Source organism: Clytia hemisphaerica, unplaced genomic scaffold (assembly GCF_902728285.1).
Source record: "Clytia hemisphaerica strain Z4C2 unplaced genomic scaffold, Clytia hemisphaerica genome assembly, whole genome shotgun sequence".
Classification (NCBI taxonomy): Eukaryota; Metazoa; Cnidaria; class Hydrozoa; order Leptothecata; family Clytiidae; genus Clytia; species Clytia hemisphaerica.
In genome coordinates this window covers 849756-870028 of record NW_027103551.1, presented here as the reverse complement: position 1 = coordinate 870028, position 20273 = coordinate 849756, and the positions used below count along the sequence as shown (strand labels likewise).

At 33.9% G+C, this 20273-nt stretch overlaps 1 protein-coding gene across 1 annotated transcript; it reads left to right on the top strand.

The window, feature by feature from the left end:
- The first annotated feature begins 202 nt into the window (after positions 1-202).
- On the top strand, positions 203-20150 carry LOC136800153 (WD repeat-containing protein 93-like). Its single transcript, XM_067056766.1, has 15 exons — positions 203-702; positions 837-898; positions 1631-1712; positions 2452-2558; positions 3165-3197; positions 3540-3793; positions 4337-4413; positions 7589-7657; positions 10100-10231; positions 10617-10791; positions 11749-11812; positions 12564-12726; positions 17885-17904; positions 18634-18785; positions 19479-20150. The coding sequence occupies exons 1-15, from the start codon at positions 228-230 to the stop codon at positions 19570-19572; spliced, it is 1959 nt and encodes a 652-aa protein (XP_066912867.1). The 5' UTR covers positions 203-227; the 3' UTR covers positions 19573-20150.
- Positions 20151-20273: the final 123 nt, after the last annotated feature.

Here is a 20273-nt window from a genome sequence, read left to right as displayed (position 1 = left end):
AGGACAGTGTCTATTGTTATATTATGCTTATATAAGCAACAAATGTTTTTGTTTTCCTCTTTCTGACAAATCTTGCTCCACATCCGTATCGATCCAATGTGAAAAAGCTTGTAAATTAAAATTGATGAGTAAGCGGGACACCCTGTATATCTTTCATGAAAACTCAAATTGACAAATCTTTCAATCCTTCTTCCTTTAATACAGTTAACAAAAAACAGTGAAACAAAATGTTGGAGACCAAATCAAAAATGAGAATTTTCAATCGATACGAACCACCATCACCATCGATGCAAGGTGACGAAAACATTGATGAAAGTTTTTTGAAAGATGTGGATAGACTTCATGATATTTTACCACAACCCTTCCGACGAATTGATAAAATACTAACTGATATTTTCGATTTAGCATGGATTCAAATTGAACAAAAGGAATCGGAAAAACAATACAGTGATAATATAGATTCCAACACTGAAACTGTCATTTATGAAGAGGAGTTATTTTTACCACAAAAAATGAAAGCATTAGAACTCTATTTTGATAATTTATTTGTTGGTACTACTCAGCAACTTCAAGTTTACAAGATGCCAGGGTTTCAAAAAGTTGTGTATAATCAAGAAGACCATTGTTTTGAAGATGTAGTACAAATCACAACACTGATCGGAGATCCAGCATCTGCTATCCTATTACTACAACATGGCAAAGGTTTGATATGTTATATAGAAATTAAGGCAAAATCTGGCACTTTCAAAAATCTTATTGAAAATTAACCAGTCCTGGCTAACTATTTAGATTTAATCGATATATCATCATTCAAGATCGTTTCATTGTTAATTTAGAGCAACTCAGTGTTGTAGGATTCAAAGATGATATATTCCATCCCATATGTAATATTCTTGAGGTAATATGATATTATTTTAATACTCTAATTTTTTATAGTATATAAATTGCATAACAACTAAAGACTTTGAAATAATAAGTTTAAAACTTCTGAAAAGGCCTTTTTTCGACCCTCTGTCACCAGGCCATATAGCTTGAAACCATCTTAATGTCAGCTAAATTGAAAGTTTGGATTTTAAAAAGTTAAAGATAAAGCTTTTGATGGAAAATTGTTTTCAACGTATCAGTGGGGAAACAATCTTTTTTCTAAAGGAGTAACTACTACAGTAATGTTAAATGCAAGGAGCCCTGTATTTGAATTAGTGTTAATATTACTTTTAGTTTGTTATACACGTTTTTTTTTTATTAGAACACCTAAAATTTGGCTGAGCCTGGATGTGCTTATTTTTAGTAATTTTGAGCCTGAAATGTTCTTAGATGCGTTCTTAAATTTTCAGACTACTCTAAATCGACAATATCATGCAAAATAAAGAGCACTTAAAATTGGTAAAATTTGGACAATATTTGACTCTCGATTTAGAAAATCCATTCCTAAGTTTGTTTAAACTGCTTGAAAAGAGGAAAAAATTGTAGTTTCTTGTCATTTTTTTCCAAACTGAGGCTGGGCATGTTCTTACGATGTTCTTAATTTTTCGACGAATTTCAGCCTCAATGTTCTTATAAACTGGGTTCTAATAAAAGAAAAAACGTGTAGATAATTTATATGATCTTTGATCGTCTTCTCATTCCACAGGAATCAAAAGAAGAAAATCCTCACAAGATTCATGGGACAGTCCTAGCCAAACATTCTCATTATATGGCAGTAAGCTTTGAAGGTAATAAAAATGTCAAATACCGAATACCGATTGTTTTTTATTGAAACTTCTCTTTAACTTGAACGATTTTTATGGTCCCTTCAGTTAACAATGCCTCATAAACCTTACTCCATAACTCGAAATTTCCTTAGCTCCTTTAGCTTTCCTTAACAAATTTGTGTTCCCCGTGCGTATAGGAGTTGTGGAAACTCAACTTTACACTCCTTTTAGGTTAGACTTAAAAAAATCATTGTATGATCCATTTTGAACTATGAAAATGGTACGAGATGGAGTTTTTACAAGCTTTTATTTGATTTGGTTGGTCGTTAACCAGTAATAAAACAATTTTTTTTTACTTTTTCTAAAGAAGGAGTCATTTTTATCACTTCAAATGACCAATATTATTAAAGTATCTTTATAAAAACTCCATCTCATCTGGATAGAAATAGGATAAAGTGGGTTCATATTTGAGAAATAGTTTGCTTTCAACCTGATTTTTGATTTACTTTTGAATAAGCCTATTATCACTAACACGGATATTCATGATATGCGCCATTGCAATGTCTTCTAACATTACATCACAGGCCCAACAGCTGATTGGTTACAAGTGACGTATTGACTGATTTCACATCACTTACAACTAATTAGCTTTTGGGTCTTTTGGTGTGATGTCGAAGACATGTCAATGATGCATATCATTAAATGGACATGTCTCGTTTAGTTGATTGATTGTCTTTACTAATTTTATATTATTTTCCAGGCAAAAATGAAAACGAGTTATTGGTGTACAGACTTCCAGTCGAAGATTGGTTGAATACCTTAAGAAACATGGTGATTAGCGAAGAGAAACTATCCCCTGTTGTCTCGGTATGTGGGTACGCCTGATCTATTTACAATAGAGCTCCCATGATTTGAATATCTCCATAACTCGAACAATTCTTTTAGTTTCTTCAGGTAACAAGTCCCTTCACAAATTTCAATTTCCTGTGTGTGCTCAAGCTGTCCCACAGATATCCTATTCCTTTACACTAGATTGGGTAACTTTGCGCAGATTTCATGTGAAAGTCTGTCCAGGTTTTTGGTTGATTTTGGTCCGCCACGTTGTTTTCAGTATTACGCTAAATTTTCGAATGTTCGAGTTTCAAAACATTCGAATCCTGCTGTTAACGACCAAAATAGAAATACAAGATGGTGGACTATAGTCAACTGTACACTTTTAACCAATCAGTTTTCATGAAAGTGGCATAATGACAGAAGACATTGTCTTGCAGTTTTCTGGACTTGTAGCAGAAAATTAGATATTACTTTGAATATAGACATAAACTATACAGCCTGGGACCGCTATAGGATTTGGTTTGCAATGCTCATAAAACTTTTCTTCGTCATTTTTGAGAATAAGAGTTTTTTGAAAATCGAGGATAAAAATTAGGTTCGGCTTGATTGAATGAAATCTCTTTTTTTTTCTGCTTTTAGGCAAACGAGAACTTAACAACAGCAAACTCACAGGTACACTATATTTATCTAAAAATCAACCTCACTCTAAGTAAGTCTACATCTAATGATTTCCAACACTACTTCTTAGTCGAGCTTTATGTAACCGGTCTATTAAGTTCGATTGAGTTCGATTAAAAAGCCTCGTTGATCAGTTAACTAATGTGGCCTTGAGAACCAAAGAAGCACAAATCCATTAGTGAATGTCAACAGCATAGAATACATATTGAAAAAGTAAATACACGAAGTAAATGTTACAAAAGAAAACGAGCCAGAGATTTTGATATATCTCGAGGAGAGTTTAGCACAAGGATACGTCTGCAACTTGATCAATTTTTTAATTTTTTTTTCCTGTAGGTATCTCTTGAAAGTCAATCATCAAGACTCTCATCTAACCTCAATACGTTCGCCAGATCACCTCAAATCTTACAGCTACAACCATTGAAAGGGAAAGCTAACACTCATTCAATGACTACAACCTTAAAAGAAACAGAAAATTCCTCCAATATGATTGGTCAAGGCAATATACATTTGCTGACATCATCATTTTTCGAAAATCTTCAGATGCAATTTGACAGCTTTACAAGTGGAATAGACATGAGTGAACATAGGTAATCTAAAAATACCCGTTTTTTATAAGAACAAACTACATAAGAACACGAGGCTTTGATGTCCAAATATTAAGAACAAGTTGAGATCATTTTTAGACTTTGCAGACTCTAAAAGTGTCATTTTCTTAATAAATTACACAAAAATATCTACAAATTGTTGAAACTAAGAACATATTAAGACTAGTTTTATTAAGGCTGAAAACTCAAAAAGTTGAGAACACCCAAAGGCTTCAAAAGTTTTGGACGTTCTTACAAGAACATGCAGTGCGAATTTAACTTTTTGTATAATATTTTGACCCGATTTAGCACTTCTAGAAATGGGGCCGAATTAACTCTTGTGACGTTTTTCTATTTTTGAAATCGAATTCCCTCATAAATGTCCCTGTTATATTTTACTATGAAGCTATCGAACTCGGGTCTGAGGACGATTCTCTATTTCTTTTTAACCTTACCTTATTTTTAAGTAAAATTCACGCATATTACACCCGGGTGTTTTATCCAATCCTTCCTGTGTGATGTATTTCTATTTATCCAATATTTTAGGTTATCGATGAAACCGACTTGCCACTTTCTGAAAGGCCAACTTTCTAGTAACATTTTCAAAGGACCATCCATACAAGGTAGGCCTTAATCTTTATGTTGACCAAGTTGTTGACGAAAGCTATGATCTTTTTTGTGAAAACTGCAAAATTTAGAGAATCGAATTTCAGTAGAAATAGGGTGGGGCGTCAAATGTCAAAGTCAGAAAATTCAAGATGTAGTGTTTTTTTATGAAAATTTAACCTATTGTGAGGCATTCTGCACAGTTTTTAAGGTCAGAAGTTCAAAATTGGCCGAACCCCCCTGGGGGTACTGATTCGCACTACAGGCAAAAATTGGAAAAAATGGCATTTTCTGGCCTTTTCAGGCCTGTAAATATGTCAAAACTATTGCAAATCTTATTTTTTTCACTTGCTGTACTAAATTTTATGAAGAAACAACAAAATAATCATATTGGATTGAAAATTGTGCCCATTAGAGCCCTAAAAGAGCCGTTTTAAGCCAATTTTGGGTAACAAAATGCTTTTTAAGGCCAATTTTGCAAGCTCATAAACTTTAAACTGATCGATTCACATGCCTGAAATTTTCAGAGATGGAAGTCTTCAATAAAGTCTTTAAGCAAAATGAATTTCAAGTTTTTCACTTTTTTCAAAAAATCATAATGGCGTCTTCAAAAATCGCTTTTTAGCAAAAAAAAATCATATTTCTCAAAAAATAGATTTTTTAAGGCAAGCTTCTACAACTGAGTTAATGCTGACTGAAATTTTTTTTGCAGTGATAGTATACTGGAGATACTCCAGGGAAATCAAATCATTGCGTCTGGGATGGGTCTATGTTCCGCCATTATGGAAATAAAATCCCTGCTAAGAGCCATTTTTCAGGCCAAAAATCCAAATTTGGACTGAAAAAATCTCTAAAATGTCAATAGACATGGGTCCAAATTTTCTTGCAGTGATAGTATTCTGGAAAATACTACAGGAAAATCAAAGTCATCTGGGCTTGGGATTTGGGTATATCCACCATTTTGGAATTGAAATTCCTGCTAAAACGCAATATTTCAATCAAAAATCCAATTTTTGACTCAAAAAATCTTAAAAATGGCAATAGACATGAACCTAAAATCTTTTTGCAGTGATAGTCTTCTGGAAATACTCCAGGGAAATCAAAATTGTTTGGGTTTAGGATTTGGGTATATCCGCCATTATGAATTGAAATACGTGTTTAAAACTGGCTAAAATACAACGTTTCAAGCAAAAACCCTGTTTTGAATAAAAATTGCTCTAAATGACAATAGACATGGACCCAAATTTTTTTGCAGTGATAGTCTTCTGGAAATACTCCAGGGAATCAAAATTGTTTGGGTTAGGATTTGGGTATATCCGCCATTATAGAATTGAATATGTGTTAAAACTGGCTAAATTGCAAAATTTCAGCAAAAATATTATATTGACTTAAAAACTGCTCTAATATGGCAATAGACATGAACCTAAATCTTTTTGCAGTGATAGTGTTCTGTAAATACTCTAGGGGTAAAAACGATCAGTAAACATGCTCTGGGACCGCAATTTTTAAACTGAAAGCCAGTTTTAAATGTATATAATATTTCAAGCTAAAATCTTTTTTTGACGGAACCAGTCTTGAAAAGGGAAATGTATAGTGGGCTTAAAGATTGTTGAGTGAAATGCGATTTTTAAATAATTATTTCAACTAGTATTTCTAAATTAAAAGATGGAATTCACACTTTTTGCTTATATAATTACAAAATATTTAGTCAATTAGGATTATCGGATAGAAATATGTAGCATTTTAAGAGATTTCATTTCCATAAGGTGTGGATGTAAACAAATCTCAGACTGAAATGATTGTTTTGCAGGAATATTCACAAATACTCACTTCAAAAAATTTGGGTCCATGCTATTGTCATTTTAGAGCATTTTTATTCAAAAACAGGGTTTTTTGCTTGAAACGTTGTATTTTAGTCAGTTTTAACACCATTTCAATTCCATAATGGCGGATATACCCAAATCTAACCCAAACATTTTGATTTCCCTGGAGTATTTCCAGAAGACATCACTGCAAAAAGATTTTAGGTTCTGTCTATGCCATTTTTAAGATTTTTTGAGTCAAAAAATGGCTTTTTGATTGAAATTTGCGTTTAGCAGGATTTCAATTCAAAATGGTGGAATACCCAAATCCCAGCCCAGATGACTTTGATTTTCTGTAGTATTTCACAATATTATCACTGCAAGAAAATTTGACTCATGTTATTGACATTTTAGAGATTTTCAGTCCAAATTGGGTTTTTGGCCTGAAAATGGCTCTTAGCAGGGATTTATTTCCATAATGGCGGACATAGACCATCCCAGAAGCAAATGATTTTGATTTCCCTGGAGTATCTCCAGTATACTATCACTGCAAAAAAAATTTCAGCCAGCATTTAACTGTTTGTAGAAGCTTGCTTAAAAAATGATATTTTTTGAGAAAATGATTTTTTTTTGAAAAAAAGCGTTTGAAGACGCCATTATGATTTTTGAAAATGAAAAACTTGAAATTCATTTGCTTAAGACTTATTGAAGTTCATCTCTGAAAATTTCAGGCATGTTAATCGATCAGTTTAAGTTTATTGAGCTTGCAAAATTGGCCTTAAAAAGCATTTTGCTACCCAAAATTGGTTTAAAACGGCTCTTTAGGCTCTAATGGCAAATTTTCAATCCAATATTTATTTTTGTTTTTCTTCATTAAAATTTAGTACAGCAAGTGAAAAAAATAAGATTTGCAATAGTTTTGACATATTTACAGGCCTGAAAAAGGAAGAAAATCATTTTTTTTCCAATTTTTGCCTGTTGCGAAATCAGTACCCCCAGGGGGGGTTCGGCCAATTTTGAACTTCTGACCTTAAAAATTGTGCAGAATGCCTCACAATAGGTTAAATTTTCATAAAAAAACACTACATCTTGAATTTTCTGACTTTGCCCCAAAAATGGCTGTTGACGCCCTACCCTAGTAGAAAAGACACTTTTTTTATTCTGATACTGGCAGTTTCATGCCACTTTGGTGACAATCTTCAGGCAACTCAGGAGAATCAAATTTCTAATTATTAAAAGATTTTTAGAAACTACCTAACATCTTGCGAATTCTCTATTAACCTTCATCACTAAAATTTCAGAATATGGCAATAGAATTTCTTTATTATATTCGGTAGTAACAACAGGTTGTTTTAAAAGTTTGCTTGATGAATTTCCGTATTCATTTCAGAAAGCAAATGTAATGCGATTGGTGTTTGGTGGGAAAATAGAAATCAGTTTCTAGTTTATTCATTGCAAGGTAAAACATTATTTAATATAACAATAACAAATAACAATAGTTAATTGGGGGGTCTCAAAATTAACAAGCGTTATGATCTTGAAATTTCGAATAGTGTTAGAAATAGATAATTGGAGATGAGTTCCAGCTGTTTGATTGGAATTTTACTGACCAATCAATATGAAAATTTGACTAATGTTACATTGTTTTTACTATCCAATAAAAAATTCATAAAAAATTACATTTTTTTCCTGAGAAATACGCAAGTACCAAATAAAGTAGTTTATAGGTGTGTCTCGTTATTTTAATATTCTACAAAACAATGAATCAACAACATACATATTTCTGAATTTTTTTTTTGATAACTTTCATTTATCATATCTGATTGAGAAAAAAATCCCTAATCGTGGACCATTTGTTCATTATAATATATGCCGATGTCTATATCTGTTGTATAGGTAGAAATTCAGCTTTTCCTTTCGTTATTCTTTTTCTTCTTTGGTCCAAGGAAGACTTACTTTTGGTTTTATTACAGTCCGACAGAGTTATTTCGTTATGTACAGCATGATTGGATTTTTATATCTCATCCAACATTTTCAAACTTTTCCATTCCATTCCTTTATCTAAACCAAAAAGTGCGAAGTTCCTTTCGAGCTCGAACTAGAGAAGAAAGAGTCCTCCATTTGTTCAATTCTCGTTTTATTGAAAAATATCTTTATGAATTTCGTCAGAAAAAAACTCCAAAGTGTCACGCTCAATTTTCCCTGCGCTCGCTTCATCATTTATCGTATTTTCTCCATCGCTCATTTTCATCCAACAAAGCTTGATTCTCCCGTTCTAATTCCACCATTCTCACCTTATTCCTTTTCCCTTGTTTGAACATTTCATTTTCAATCTCTAATACTTTGACTTCACATTCTAACTTCAAAGTTCGTATGTGTCGTTCATAGTTTTGTTTCAATTGTTCAACCTTCTCTTTCAGATTCTGTACTAGTTCGTCTTCATCGATTTTGCTGATGTTTGAAAGAACCATGTCTATCAACAATAATCACCAACTTTAATCCGGCTCTAATCTCTAATGTCAAGTTTTGATTCGTAATTAACACGCTTTCTTTAACCAGTCGGCTTGTTATTTGATAAGTTACGACTTGTAGCTTATCCCATAGAAAGTGACTTAATCCCTCTATGTATGATCTCCTCAAAATTCAATTTTCAAAAGCAGTTATCCACCTCGTTTTGTGTGTTTCAATTTTCTTTTAAAATGGTACGTATGTTTTAAACAGCTTTTCACATGATCCAAAACACAGAAATCTTAACTTTCTCAAGTTTGGAACTGAGCTGGCACACAACGTCGTTTCAACGTTTATATAATATTCACAACGTACATATAACGTTAGATGAACGTTGAAACAACGTATGTCTTATCCTGCACCATTCAAATGCTTTGCACTCTTTTATCAAAACATAATCAACAGGGGACTTTTTTCCCAAATGCACTATATAATGTTTATAAATTTCTTCATAGTCAAGCCAATTAATAAACGTACTGAGCATAGTTTGTAAGACAGCAGGACTCACAATTTAGCCTACTGCTTCAATTTAAAGCTAAATTTGTTTAATCTATTAATCTATTAAATGCTTTTTTAATCCATCAAGATACAAATACCATGTTTCTAAGCAACCTTTCATTCTACATACTTGTGTGATTGCAATCCCGCAATTAATGCAATATAGGTCATAATTACTCCAGGGTATCAATATCGATATATCGATGGAAAGATCTTATAAATGACATTGGATTATGTCAAGCGAGAATTATTCCCATACTTCCTGTTCATTGAGTTTAATGCCCGATGGGCTAGGAATGTAATTGCGCAGCTTTTTGAATTACGGATAAAATTTAGTGCCTCCATATTTTTCGAAATCTGGCGACGGATTGTACTTTCAATCTGGCGTTTGTGTGAAAACCACGAGAGTCACGCGCTTTGGATGGGAAATGAATTGCTTCATTTCCCACCCAAGAGTTTCAGCACTAGTCCTGTCATTGCTATCATCATTGGTGTATGCAGGTTAAACAGTCAAAAATTGAGTAGTCTAGCAAGCTAGACAACTAATTCAGACATGATAGAAAATAAGCAAAAAATAATGGGAGGGACAAATCGTATTATACAAACTGATATTAACAGACCTATCATACCGGGTGGGTCATAAAATTGGAGTCCAAAAATTGACATTTAACCTTAAGACCTCAGAAAAAGATACACTACTATACTTTTGTAACTATTTTGTTTACCTAATTATCGAAATGTGTTCAAAATTTTATTAAGAACGAAGAAAGTGAAAATGTTTCATAAAACATTAGAAGAATGATTCATTATAACATCTCATATATACTGTAACACTATAAATGACTCAGGTCTAGGGATTTAGAATCAAAATCAATCATACCATTACTTTATTCAGATACGAAGCATTCCTTGCAATCAGTGTTACCGCATTCTGGTAAGATATGTTTATCATCCGTCAATGAAGAAACCAATTTGATTGCTGTTGCATTGGAAAGCAAATGTATCACCATTTGGAATCGATACACAGGTTCGTTTTTGGCGAAAAGAAAATTTTGATGGATTTAGAAGGGATTCGCCATATATATGAATTTCTTCTGTCATTTTCTCTTTCCGGCTCACCGTTAAACTAAATTATACTACTGCTAATGTCAAATTTTTTGTCTGTCACTTTATTAGCAAAGGTATCGACTTTTCAGGGGGTACTTTTGAGACTGATAGACGGTCTTGCTCCAGTCTTAAAATAAAGAACACTTAAATTTTTCAACAAAAACCCCGTTAGGAACGTCAGTAGAAAGAAGAAATTTAAATCCATATTCTAAGAATCTAACCTCTTTTTGTTTTATTTTCTTATAGGAATAGAGGTCTACGATTCAGACTACTAAATAATTTTCCATACATTTCATTCAACTCAGGTGAACCAATAAACACACTAGCCTGTGAACATGACATCACGATGCTTCAGTTTACCACAGTCTATGATGGTTCATTACAAACGAAACTTATTTATGGAACATCCAAAGGCAAATTGTTGCAAATCTCATACGATCAACGAAGTGGTTTGAGTGAACCATTATCCATGGATTCAAGGTTTGAAATGAGTTTTTTCTTCAACCTGTAACTAACTCGGTAATTCAAACTTGCGAGTAATAATTCTTTTTTACTTGTATGACATTGTATGATTTGTACACTTAAGGCTGTGGCGCGCGTACATCAGTCGAATTTTTTTAGGATTGTCGAAAGACAAGGGGCGTCAAAAGGCTCACTGCAACCCTTTTGTTCTATGCATGATATGCACCATTGCAATGTCTTCAACGGATCCAACAGCTGATTGGTTGAAAGTGACGTATTGACTTATTTTACGTCACTTACAACCAATCAGCTATTGGGTCCGTAATGTAATGTCAGAAGACATTGCAATGCTGCATATCATGAATACAATCCACAAATAGCTGTTTCTAGCAAGAATTAGAGAAAATTATCCTTAAAGTTTTCATGGTCGTTTCAATGGGGTACTTTTTCTATAGACATTTTCTTACTTTAAGAGTGCCAAATTTTGTATTGCCACTTTCGGCACGACGGTCGGTGGTCGTGCCGAAAGTACCGAACGTACCGAACCCTTAATGAATGAATAGAAGTATGAATGTAGGAATATATTAAAATTCTATTCGGTTTTAACTTTTAAACACCTATGAAATTCAGGTGCCCTTCAAAATAAACAAGGGATCTCTTTGATAGTTTATACAGTTCAGTCTTCATAACTCGAACACGCACAGGGGAAACAAATTTGTTCGAGTTAAAGGAAATATCGAGTTATGGGGCGAGGTCTATAAGGCATTATTAACTGAAGGAACCATGAATCTTGTTCGAGCAAAAGAGACATTCGAGTTATAGAGGTTCAAGTCAAAGAGACTCTACTGTATCATTATTGGGCTATTACTTGTCTATGTTTTATTTACCAAACCATCCTGGACGGCATACCTCCACAACATAAGGGGTACAGACTCCACTGTATACATCATTAAACCTTAAATTTTCTTTGTATAGATCCAGCAAATCAAAGGACCAATGTAATCAAGTATGTGCAACGATTCCTGGTCCGATGAACTTGGTATGTTTTATCCTTCTAACTTTTTTAATCAGTACCCCTAGCGTGCCCAAATTAGTTTTGAAGGTAGACGATATTGACGTTTGATAGACAAGTGTGAAGTATAAAATATTCTATAAATGGATGTTTTTCTCGATCTAATCTACAGCAGAGACCAAAAGGCTTTCGATAGAATTCGAACTAGACTTTGTGTATGTTGTAATTATTAAGGAGTAGAATAGTATGAAATAAAAAAATTCGACTGATTTATCGAATTCTATCAAAAGAAGGCTTCTTTGACTTCGTTGGAGATTAAATCGAGACTAACTTCAGATACTTCACAGTAAAGAACTTATTTCACAGAGTTATTTAAACTAAATTTTTGAGGTCGTGTAAGTTGACTTTATTTTGTCTTGACCTTGACCCTGGTCTTTTTCATCCTGGCATGGCAAAAACCGTCTTGTTGACTTATCAACGCTCGCAAAACCTAAAAAAAAAACATTAAAACTTTATACTTTACATTATCTATCTGCAGACACGTGCTTCGTCCTTCCCAGGACTCATCAGTGCGGCTTGTATAAGTGAGCATAGATTGCTGTTGTCAAAAGTGTGTTCAAAACACTAAGGGTTGAGCTTTGCATAATCGTTTGTGGTGAGCGGAGAAGTAGAGCTTGCTCCTCAACAGAGTCTATCTAGAGTGTTCAAAGAAACGAGGGTTCTGAGTGTTATCTATTCGCAGACACTACTTTACATTATCTTTACCTAACTTTTTCAGCTTTGTATCATATGGAAGTCCGGCCATATCTTCATTTACGATGTAGCAACATGTACCATTCTTTGTCAATTAGAACTTTTCAATTCTGAACTGCCTCTCGGAGGTATCGATGGTAATAGAATCAAACTGGTGTTCAATAAAAACACTTTTGTCGCTTTTAGAGGTATGTGTTTTACTAGACGCTAAGAACCAATAAATATGGACTCAGGCTGGGCCGTTCTTAATTTTTTGAAATTTTCCAACTTATTAATTTGTGCTTACGATGTTCTTAACAGCTCAGTTTCTTCATTTAAATCTGTTAAAATCAGTACTGTCTTAGGAATTTCTGAAATCTGAGGCTCGAATTATTTTTAACTTGTTCTTACGTTTTGGGCAATTTTAGGCCTCGTGCTCTTATGAAATTGTTCTTACAAAAAAAGGGTGAATTTTCTTATCCTGCATAAACTATTACCACCATACAAAAGGTGTGCCTCGCCAATACCAACTTTTTGCTAAAAGACCCTTGAGAAAAGTGTTCTTAGGAGTTTGCAACCTTTTCAAAGAACGCAATGAAATGTTGCAGAAAATAAAATAGTTTCCTCTCTTGAAAGTCTTTTCATTGTAACTTGGTGTTTTTTGTCGTCCAATGAAAATTAAACGAGGGGGGATTTCTTTCAATGAATAGTACTTGTGCTCGTACAGTGAAGTCTTCATGACTCCAACATACACGGGGAACACAAATTTGTTCGGGTTGAGAGTAACATTTATAAGGCATTGTTAACTGAAGGGATCATAAAAATTGTTCCAGTTAAGGAGACTCTCGAGTTGTAGAGGTTCAAATTCAAGATACTACACTGTACAATCTCTTACCAAAATGAACTTAGCGTCATATTGGTAGCGTCATATTCAGATTCGTAGCGTCATATTCACTTTCAAATCAAAAGTGCTATCAAAAAGTGTTCTGGCCAATTTGTTTCGAACTGTATGGGTTCCAATTATAGAACGGACGGATGCCACACCCATTGGTGACCTTTTAAAGAAAAAATGAAGTTTACAGCTATTTCCGTTCCTGAGATCGGATGAGGAACGTACTACATGGTGAAGTTTCCGAAAGTGTGGAAAAGTGGATTTCTAGTGTTCTGGCCAATTCGGATCAAACTGTATGTGTTCCAATTATAGAACGGACGGATGCCACACCCATTGGTGACCTTTTAAAGAAAAAATGAAGTTTATAGCTATTTCCGTTCCTGAGATCGGATGCGGAACGTACTACATGGTGAAGTTTCCGAAAGTGTGGGAAAGTGGAATTCTAGTGTTCTGGCCAATTTGGATCAAACTGTATTTGTTCCAATTATAGAACGGACGGATGCCACACCCATTGGTGACCTTTTAAAGAAAAAATGAAGTTTATAGCTATTTCTGTTCCTGAGATCGGATGCGGAACGTACTACATGGTGAAGTTTCCGAAAGTGTGGAAAAGTGGAACTCTAGTGTTCTGACCAATTTGGATCAAACTGTATGGGTTCCAATTATAGAACGGACGGTTGCCACACCCATTGGTGACCTTTTAAAGAAAAAATGAAGTTTATAGTTATTTCCGTTCCTGAGATCGGATGTGGAACGTAATACATGGTAAGTGCGGCGTGGTATGACGAAATTCTTTTGTTTCAGGCCAAATTATGCGTAAACTTTAGGGGCTTATATTTTCTTGCTCAGAATTTTCTAGCGATTCTAATGACATAACAGTATCATGACCGCATAATTAGATTAAAAGCTAAAGTGCACGAAAATAAGAAATCAAATCTGTCTTTGATGAATTTCTATCAATTTTTTCAGAAATAATTTGGTATCATTGTGATGAGAATTTTTTAGACTACAAGTTAGTGTAAAATTTGTTACTGGATACTGAAAGTTTAAAAAGTAATGGATCAAAAACGAAAAACATAAAACCACTTTTATAAACACAGCATATAGAAACCAGCCCTCTTCGCATGACGAGCTGTTTTTTTCTGAACTTTTTGTAACGACCAAATTAAAGCTAAAACAAAAGAGTTTTCAATAGACACGATCAGAACACTTCGGGTAATCAAAGAAGCACATTTTCTATTCCATCCCACTTATCTGGAATAAAATTATCGCTGACTATGGGTGCTTTTTCACTACGCTAGATAGATAAATGGTTCTCATCAATGGTCCTTTTCATAAATTTCTAAGGGTTGTAAAAAATATACAATGAAGATTCGTGCTTAACATCAGATTTTGATCGCTTCATATTAAGATTTCAGATTTAACGTCGAAAATTGGTCATTAAACCTTTCGTTCTCCAAGAGAGGGGTAGAGCTCTCTTGGCTTAATTACCAATTAAACCAAAGATACACCGAAAATAAATTGTTTGCAATAAAATAGCATTCAGAGGCCGTGTTCAGACCTAGGTTTAAAGTAATTATGTCCGCGTGCCTCTTTTATATTCCTTTTGTATTTAACTGCACGCTCCTCATTAGTTAAACCAAAGTTTAAAAAGGAATCACCCTCTGGTTTAAAAAAAAAGTTTTTACGATTTCGTGACAGTTCTCTGAATAGACGAAATCAGAATTCGCAAGTGAAAAGCATGCTTCTTTTGTAAATTATGAAAGGAGAACGTGAAATTTATGACTTAGAGACGTTCGGAGCGTCTCTAGCAATTTAGGCAGTTAATGGGCTTTTAATGAGAATATCATGGATCGATGGACCCATACTCCGCATCAAAAATGAAGGAGATTCCTTTTTCCTCTCTTATGTAATCTATCTAAAATATGAAATAGCAATTAAGTCGTTGCATTTCTTAATTCCCATATCAACTTAGTACTACTTAAGCCTTAAACTTAAACTTTTAGGTCTGAACACGACCAGAGCAATGGTTTGGTTTTTGCATAAAAAAATGAAAGAACTGCCTCCACTGTTGGAGAACTGTTTTTAAAAACGACTGACTTATAATTACTTTCAATTAAATTTTGTCAACCATGCTGCAATTAACTCCAAAGTCAAAGGGTCGTAAACGCTTTGACAACTGTTTTGGGAGTCAGTAATATTTTCCTATCAATTTTTTTGTTTCAGCTAATCGATTCTCGCCACACAGTCTCAATGAAAAAGCACCATATGCTAGCTTAAAATACCTGTTAGAGGCGATTTCCGGCTGGACAAGGGTGGGTGGGTTCGGAAACTGGGGTGGTGGATGACTTAAACTTTCTAATGATTAGTTTTGAGTGGTCGAAATTGCAGGAAGTAAAAAACGTTATCTCAAATAAAAAGGGTACAGTAGTCCTTTGCTCCTTTAGCAAATTCGACCTAACTGAAAAATTAATCACCTCGTTTGTTGTCATAGGTGTCTCTTAATGAACAGTCTGAATTGATCAAAGGAAAATTTCTTTTTTGTTACAGACTGAATAAACTAGGAATACTTTTTAAAAAGCAATGATATGATATCAGTACCCGTTTGATTTTGGATAAGATGAATTTTGTAATTAAGGATTAGAGTTTAACTCTGGTGGAAACCCGAAATTAAGGTCATCCCACCACTCCGTTCATTTTTATGCAAGTCTTAAAAGACATTTATTCTTTGGGTCATCAAAGTGATATACCTTTTGGTAATTAGTTCTTACAAAGTAAACAAGGGACGTCGCACAATATGAGCATATTTATTTTTTATAAGCATATATTTTGTAAGAGTTTTTAAAAATTAAACAGCAATTGTTCTTAAATTGGTCTAATTTTTTTAGTGATTTTAAGCCTCGTTGTTCTTGTAGTAAAATTGTTTCATCAAGGCTCGATGTAAAGTAGATTTCAGGTCGTCTTGTTTATTCCTATTTTTACAGCAATCATTTTTCTTTTGTTTTCATAATTATTATATTCAAAACAAAATAATATTCTTCGTTTTCTTGTATTCTTTTTGTTCTTCATTTGCCTACTCACAAATCAAAAAAACTGTCACAGAGTTAATAAAATAGACAATATGGAAATTGGCATGGTAGTGCATTGCAAGTGAATTGATTCATCTTTATATGTGGTATGCATTTTGGTTGATATCATTAGTCACATGTGGATATATGTATTTCTATTTTGAAATTATTACAATTGATGTATCGCTTATCCCTAATGCAGCTTATATTCATTGATTTTCAAATTATCGTAAATTGTCGTCATTTTCAGTCTTCATTAACAAAAAGTCGAATGGATTCGAAAGTTTTCATTACAATCACTAACATTGATACTGCATATACGCTTAAAGTAATTTATCAATATTGTTTCATTCTGTTTCAACCGGTTGTGATATTCTATATTTGCTCATTGGAAACATAAAATTTTATGATTTTCAGCATTTCTATCGTAAATCAACTGTCGCACTCAGCCACCAACCGACCATTGACAATAGTAAAATTCAGTAACAATTCTTATCGCGATTTCTACGATTCCACTGTGACTTCTTTCGACCTATGTATCCAGACTTGACCTCTATCTTCGAACACTAGAATTCCACTTTTCCACACTTTCGGAAACTTCACCATGTAGTACGTTCCGCATCCGATCTCAGGAACGGAAATAGCTATAAACTTCATTTTTTCTTTAAAAGGTCACCAATGGGTGTGGCATCCGTCCGTTCTATAATTGGAACACATACAGTTTGATCCGAATTGGCCAGAACACTAGAAATCCACTTTTCCACACTTTCGGAAACTTCACCATGTAGTACGTTCTGCATCCGATCTCAGGAACGGAAATAGCTATAAACTTCATTTTTTCTTTAAAAGGTCACCAATGGGTGTGGCATCCGTCCGTTTTACAATTGGAACACATACAGTTTGATCCAAATTGGCCAGAACACTAGAATTCCACTTTTCCACACTTTCGGAAACTTCACCATGTAGTACGTTCCGCATCCGATCTCAGGAACAGAAATAGCTATAAACTTCATTTTTTCTTTAAAAGGTCACCAATAGGTGTGACATCCGTCCGTTTTATAATTGGAACCCATACAGTTCGAAACAAATTGGCCAGAACACTAAAACTCCACTTTTCCACACTTTCGGAAACTTCACCATGTAGTACGTTCCTCATCCGATCTCAGGAACGGAAATAGCTGTAAACTTCATTTTTTCTTTAAAAGGTCACCAATGGGTGTGGCATCCGTCCGTTCTATAATTGGAACACATACAGTTTGATCCAAGTTGGCCAGAACACTTTTTGATAGCACTTTCGATTTGAAAGTGAATATGACGCTACGAATCTGAATATGACGCTACCAATATGAAGCTAATTCATTTTGGTAAATCTCTTTTATAATTTAATTTTTTTCCTCTTTTTTCTAGATGAGAGTACAGATACTGGGGTATGTTGACTTCTTTGATTGAGCCAAAAATGGGACAACGAGCCTTACTTTGACACGTGTCTTCCCAAGCTTACTTGCGGCATTTTTCAATAACGAATAATTTGAAAGAGATATTTAGATGATATTTAGATCTTTAGTCTGTTAAACCTTCTGTAGTCCTGAGTAAAACCTCCAAGTATTTTATCTAATAATTAACCAAAAAAGACAATTCTAAATGGGGTTCTTACACGGTTCTTACGTTGAAATTATATTGTTTTCTTGCTAAAGCTCAAATTTTTTCTAATTTAAATTTCTCAACTTTAGAAAATAGTCAGCCAAAATTAATATTTTCAGGTTTTGCTCAGGACAATAGAAAGAATCCACCGAGGAATCCACATGCGAAGTATCTCAACCCATCTGATTCTTTTTTGAACAGTTCTGGTTCCCGATCCAATAGGCCATTTTATAGTCGAAATGAATCATGGGTAATCAGGACTGGTTGCGCTCAAATAACGACAGCCGGTTGGCTAGACGCAAAAATCTTCAAAAAATTTCAAAATTTTGGACCAATAGTAAGTCGTCATTAGCACGCAGTGGTCCTGATTACCTATTATGCTTTGCGACTGTGAAATGGCCTATGCAATGTAATTTTCGATGATTTTTCGTCATATGAAATTTTATTTCCTTTATTTTATGGACAACCTGTATATAAACCGATTCTTATTTTCCTTCTCTCATTTGCCCATTCAGAATCGATCCAGACTGTTTTATTTCAACACAGAAGAACAATCGATATTGAAACCATTCTTAAGTTTCGTTGATACGATATCAGAGGAGGAGGTGGAAATGCATCGAAACATGGACCCGTTGGAAACTCAATTCGTCAAATTTCTTCGTGAAAGGTTGCTGTTTTTTTCCCGAAATTTTAAATTTGTCAAAATTAATGACCTTGTAAGCTTCGTTTTGAGGGTGCATTCTAACAACAAATTTCTCCAGATTTTGAATTGCCTTTCAAAGCTTTGTTAAGAAGCAAAATTCTCTTAAGATTTCCTCAATGTTTCCTTTTTAACATCGATTCATTGGGGATGTCGATCCATTGGGCATTAATTTGTGAAAGGTTTGTTATTCTTCTGAGATGCTAAAAATTCTTAAAAGTTTCTTCGCCACTCTTATAACCCTATTATAAGAATATCTTTTTCGAACAAATCAATCGCAATACACGTTTTTTATAAGAACATCCAAAATCTTTGAAGCCTTCGGATGTTCTTAACTTTTTGAGTTTAAAGCCTAAAAATAATGTTCTTATTTTCGCCATTTTTTGAGTATTTTTGTCCATTTTCTTAAGAAATCGGGTGTGTTAAAGTCCGAGAAGCCTTAAATTGTTCTTAATATGTTCTTGACAATTTGGCCATCGAAGTATTATGTCTTATATAGTTTGTTCTTATAAAAAAAACGTGTAGTAATGAATTTCCCTTTCGATGAATATTTTGTAGTTGTCCTTTCTAGTTAGATCCCATGAGTTATTATGGCAAAAGTGTTGGAGCTGTAAAGGTCATCATTCAGCCCCCTGAAATTTCTGTCTCCGTATATCTTAGGATTGCTTCTGAACGTTCTTTGAAAACAAGAATGGCTGCACAACACAAAGACTTTATCAGAGAAGCTCAACGTATCATATCAGTTGAACATTAAAATCAGACAAACTTCTGACTGGAGAGTCAGAATATTCTCAATCTTAAATTCTGTTGTGACAAGACAATAAAGTCATCTATCAACTGGTGAACTATATTTGCGATATCTATCCTGCAGTGCACTTGCACATAAATTTGGTTGGTAAAGAACTTTAAATAAATCCCAGCTGATATCCAGCGTGGTTGTTTTAACGTTCTAGATGGACGTTAGATGGACTTTATTTCGATGTTCTGTGTCAGCTCGGATACACGTTTTTTTATAAGAACATCCAGAAGTTTTGAAGCCTTTGGATGTCCTTAACCTTTTGAGTTTTAACACTAAAGAATGCGAGAATCTTTGTCCGTTTTCCTAAAAAATCGGGTGTTTTAAAGTCCGCAAAGCCTTAAAATTTCTTAATATACTGGCCACTAAAGCCTTATGTGTTGAATGGCGATATGAGAAGTCTGCCCTTCTTGATTCCTGTATATAGAAGAATGTTTGATAAAATCTTATTTATTTTTTTAACACAAGATGATGCTGCTAAAAAGTTGTAAATATTGAACAAATAATATATTTCTCGTCGTAACTTCATAGACAAACATAGCTTATTAATTTCTGTGCTTTTGGATTGAGAAGTTTCTTATGCTTCAAATAGGTTAAAAATTTCAAATTTTGTTCATTTTTTACATTTTTAATGAGAAACACGACTTAAAACAACCAAA

Coding starts and splice junctions, on each gene's coding strand:
- LOC136800153 (XM_067056766.1), top strand. CDS start 228: ATGTTGGAGACCAAATCAAAAATGAGAATTTTCAATCGATACGAACCA. Junction 3,794..4,336: donor ATAGACATGAGTGAACATAG/GTAATCTAAAAA, acceptor CCAATATTTTAG/GTTATCGATGAAACCGACTT. Junction 10,792..11,748: donor CCATTATCCATGGATTCAAG/GTTTGAAATGAG, acceptor TTCTTTGTATAG/ATCCAGCAAATCAAAGGACC.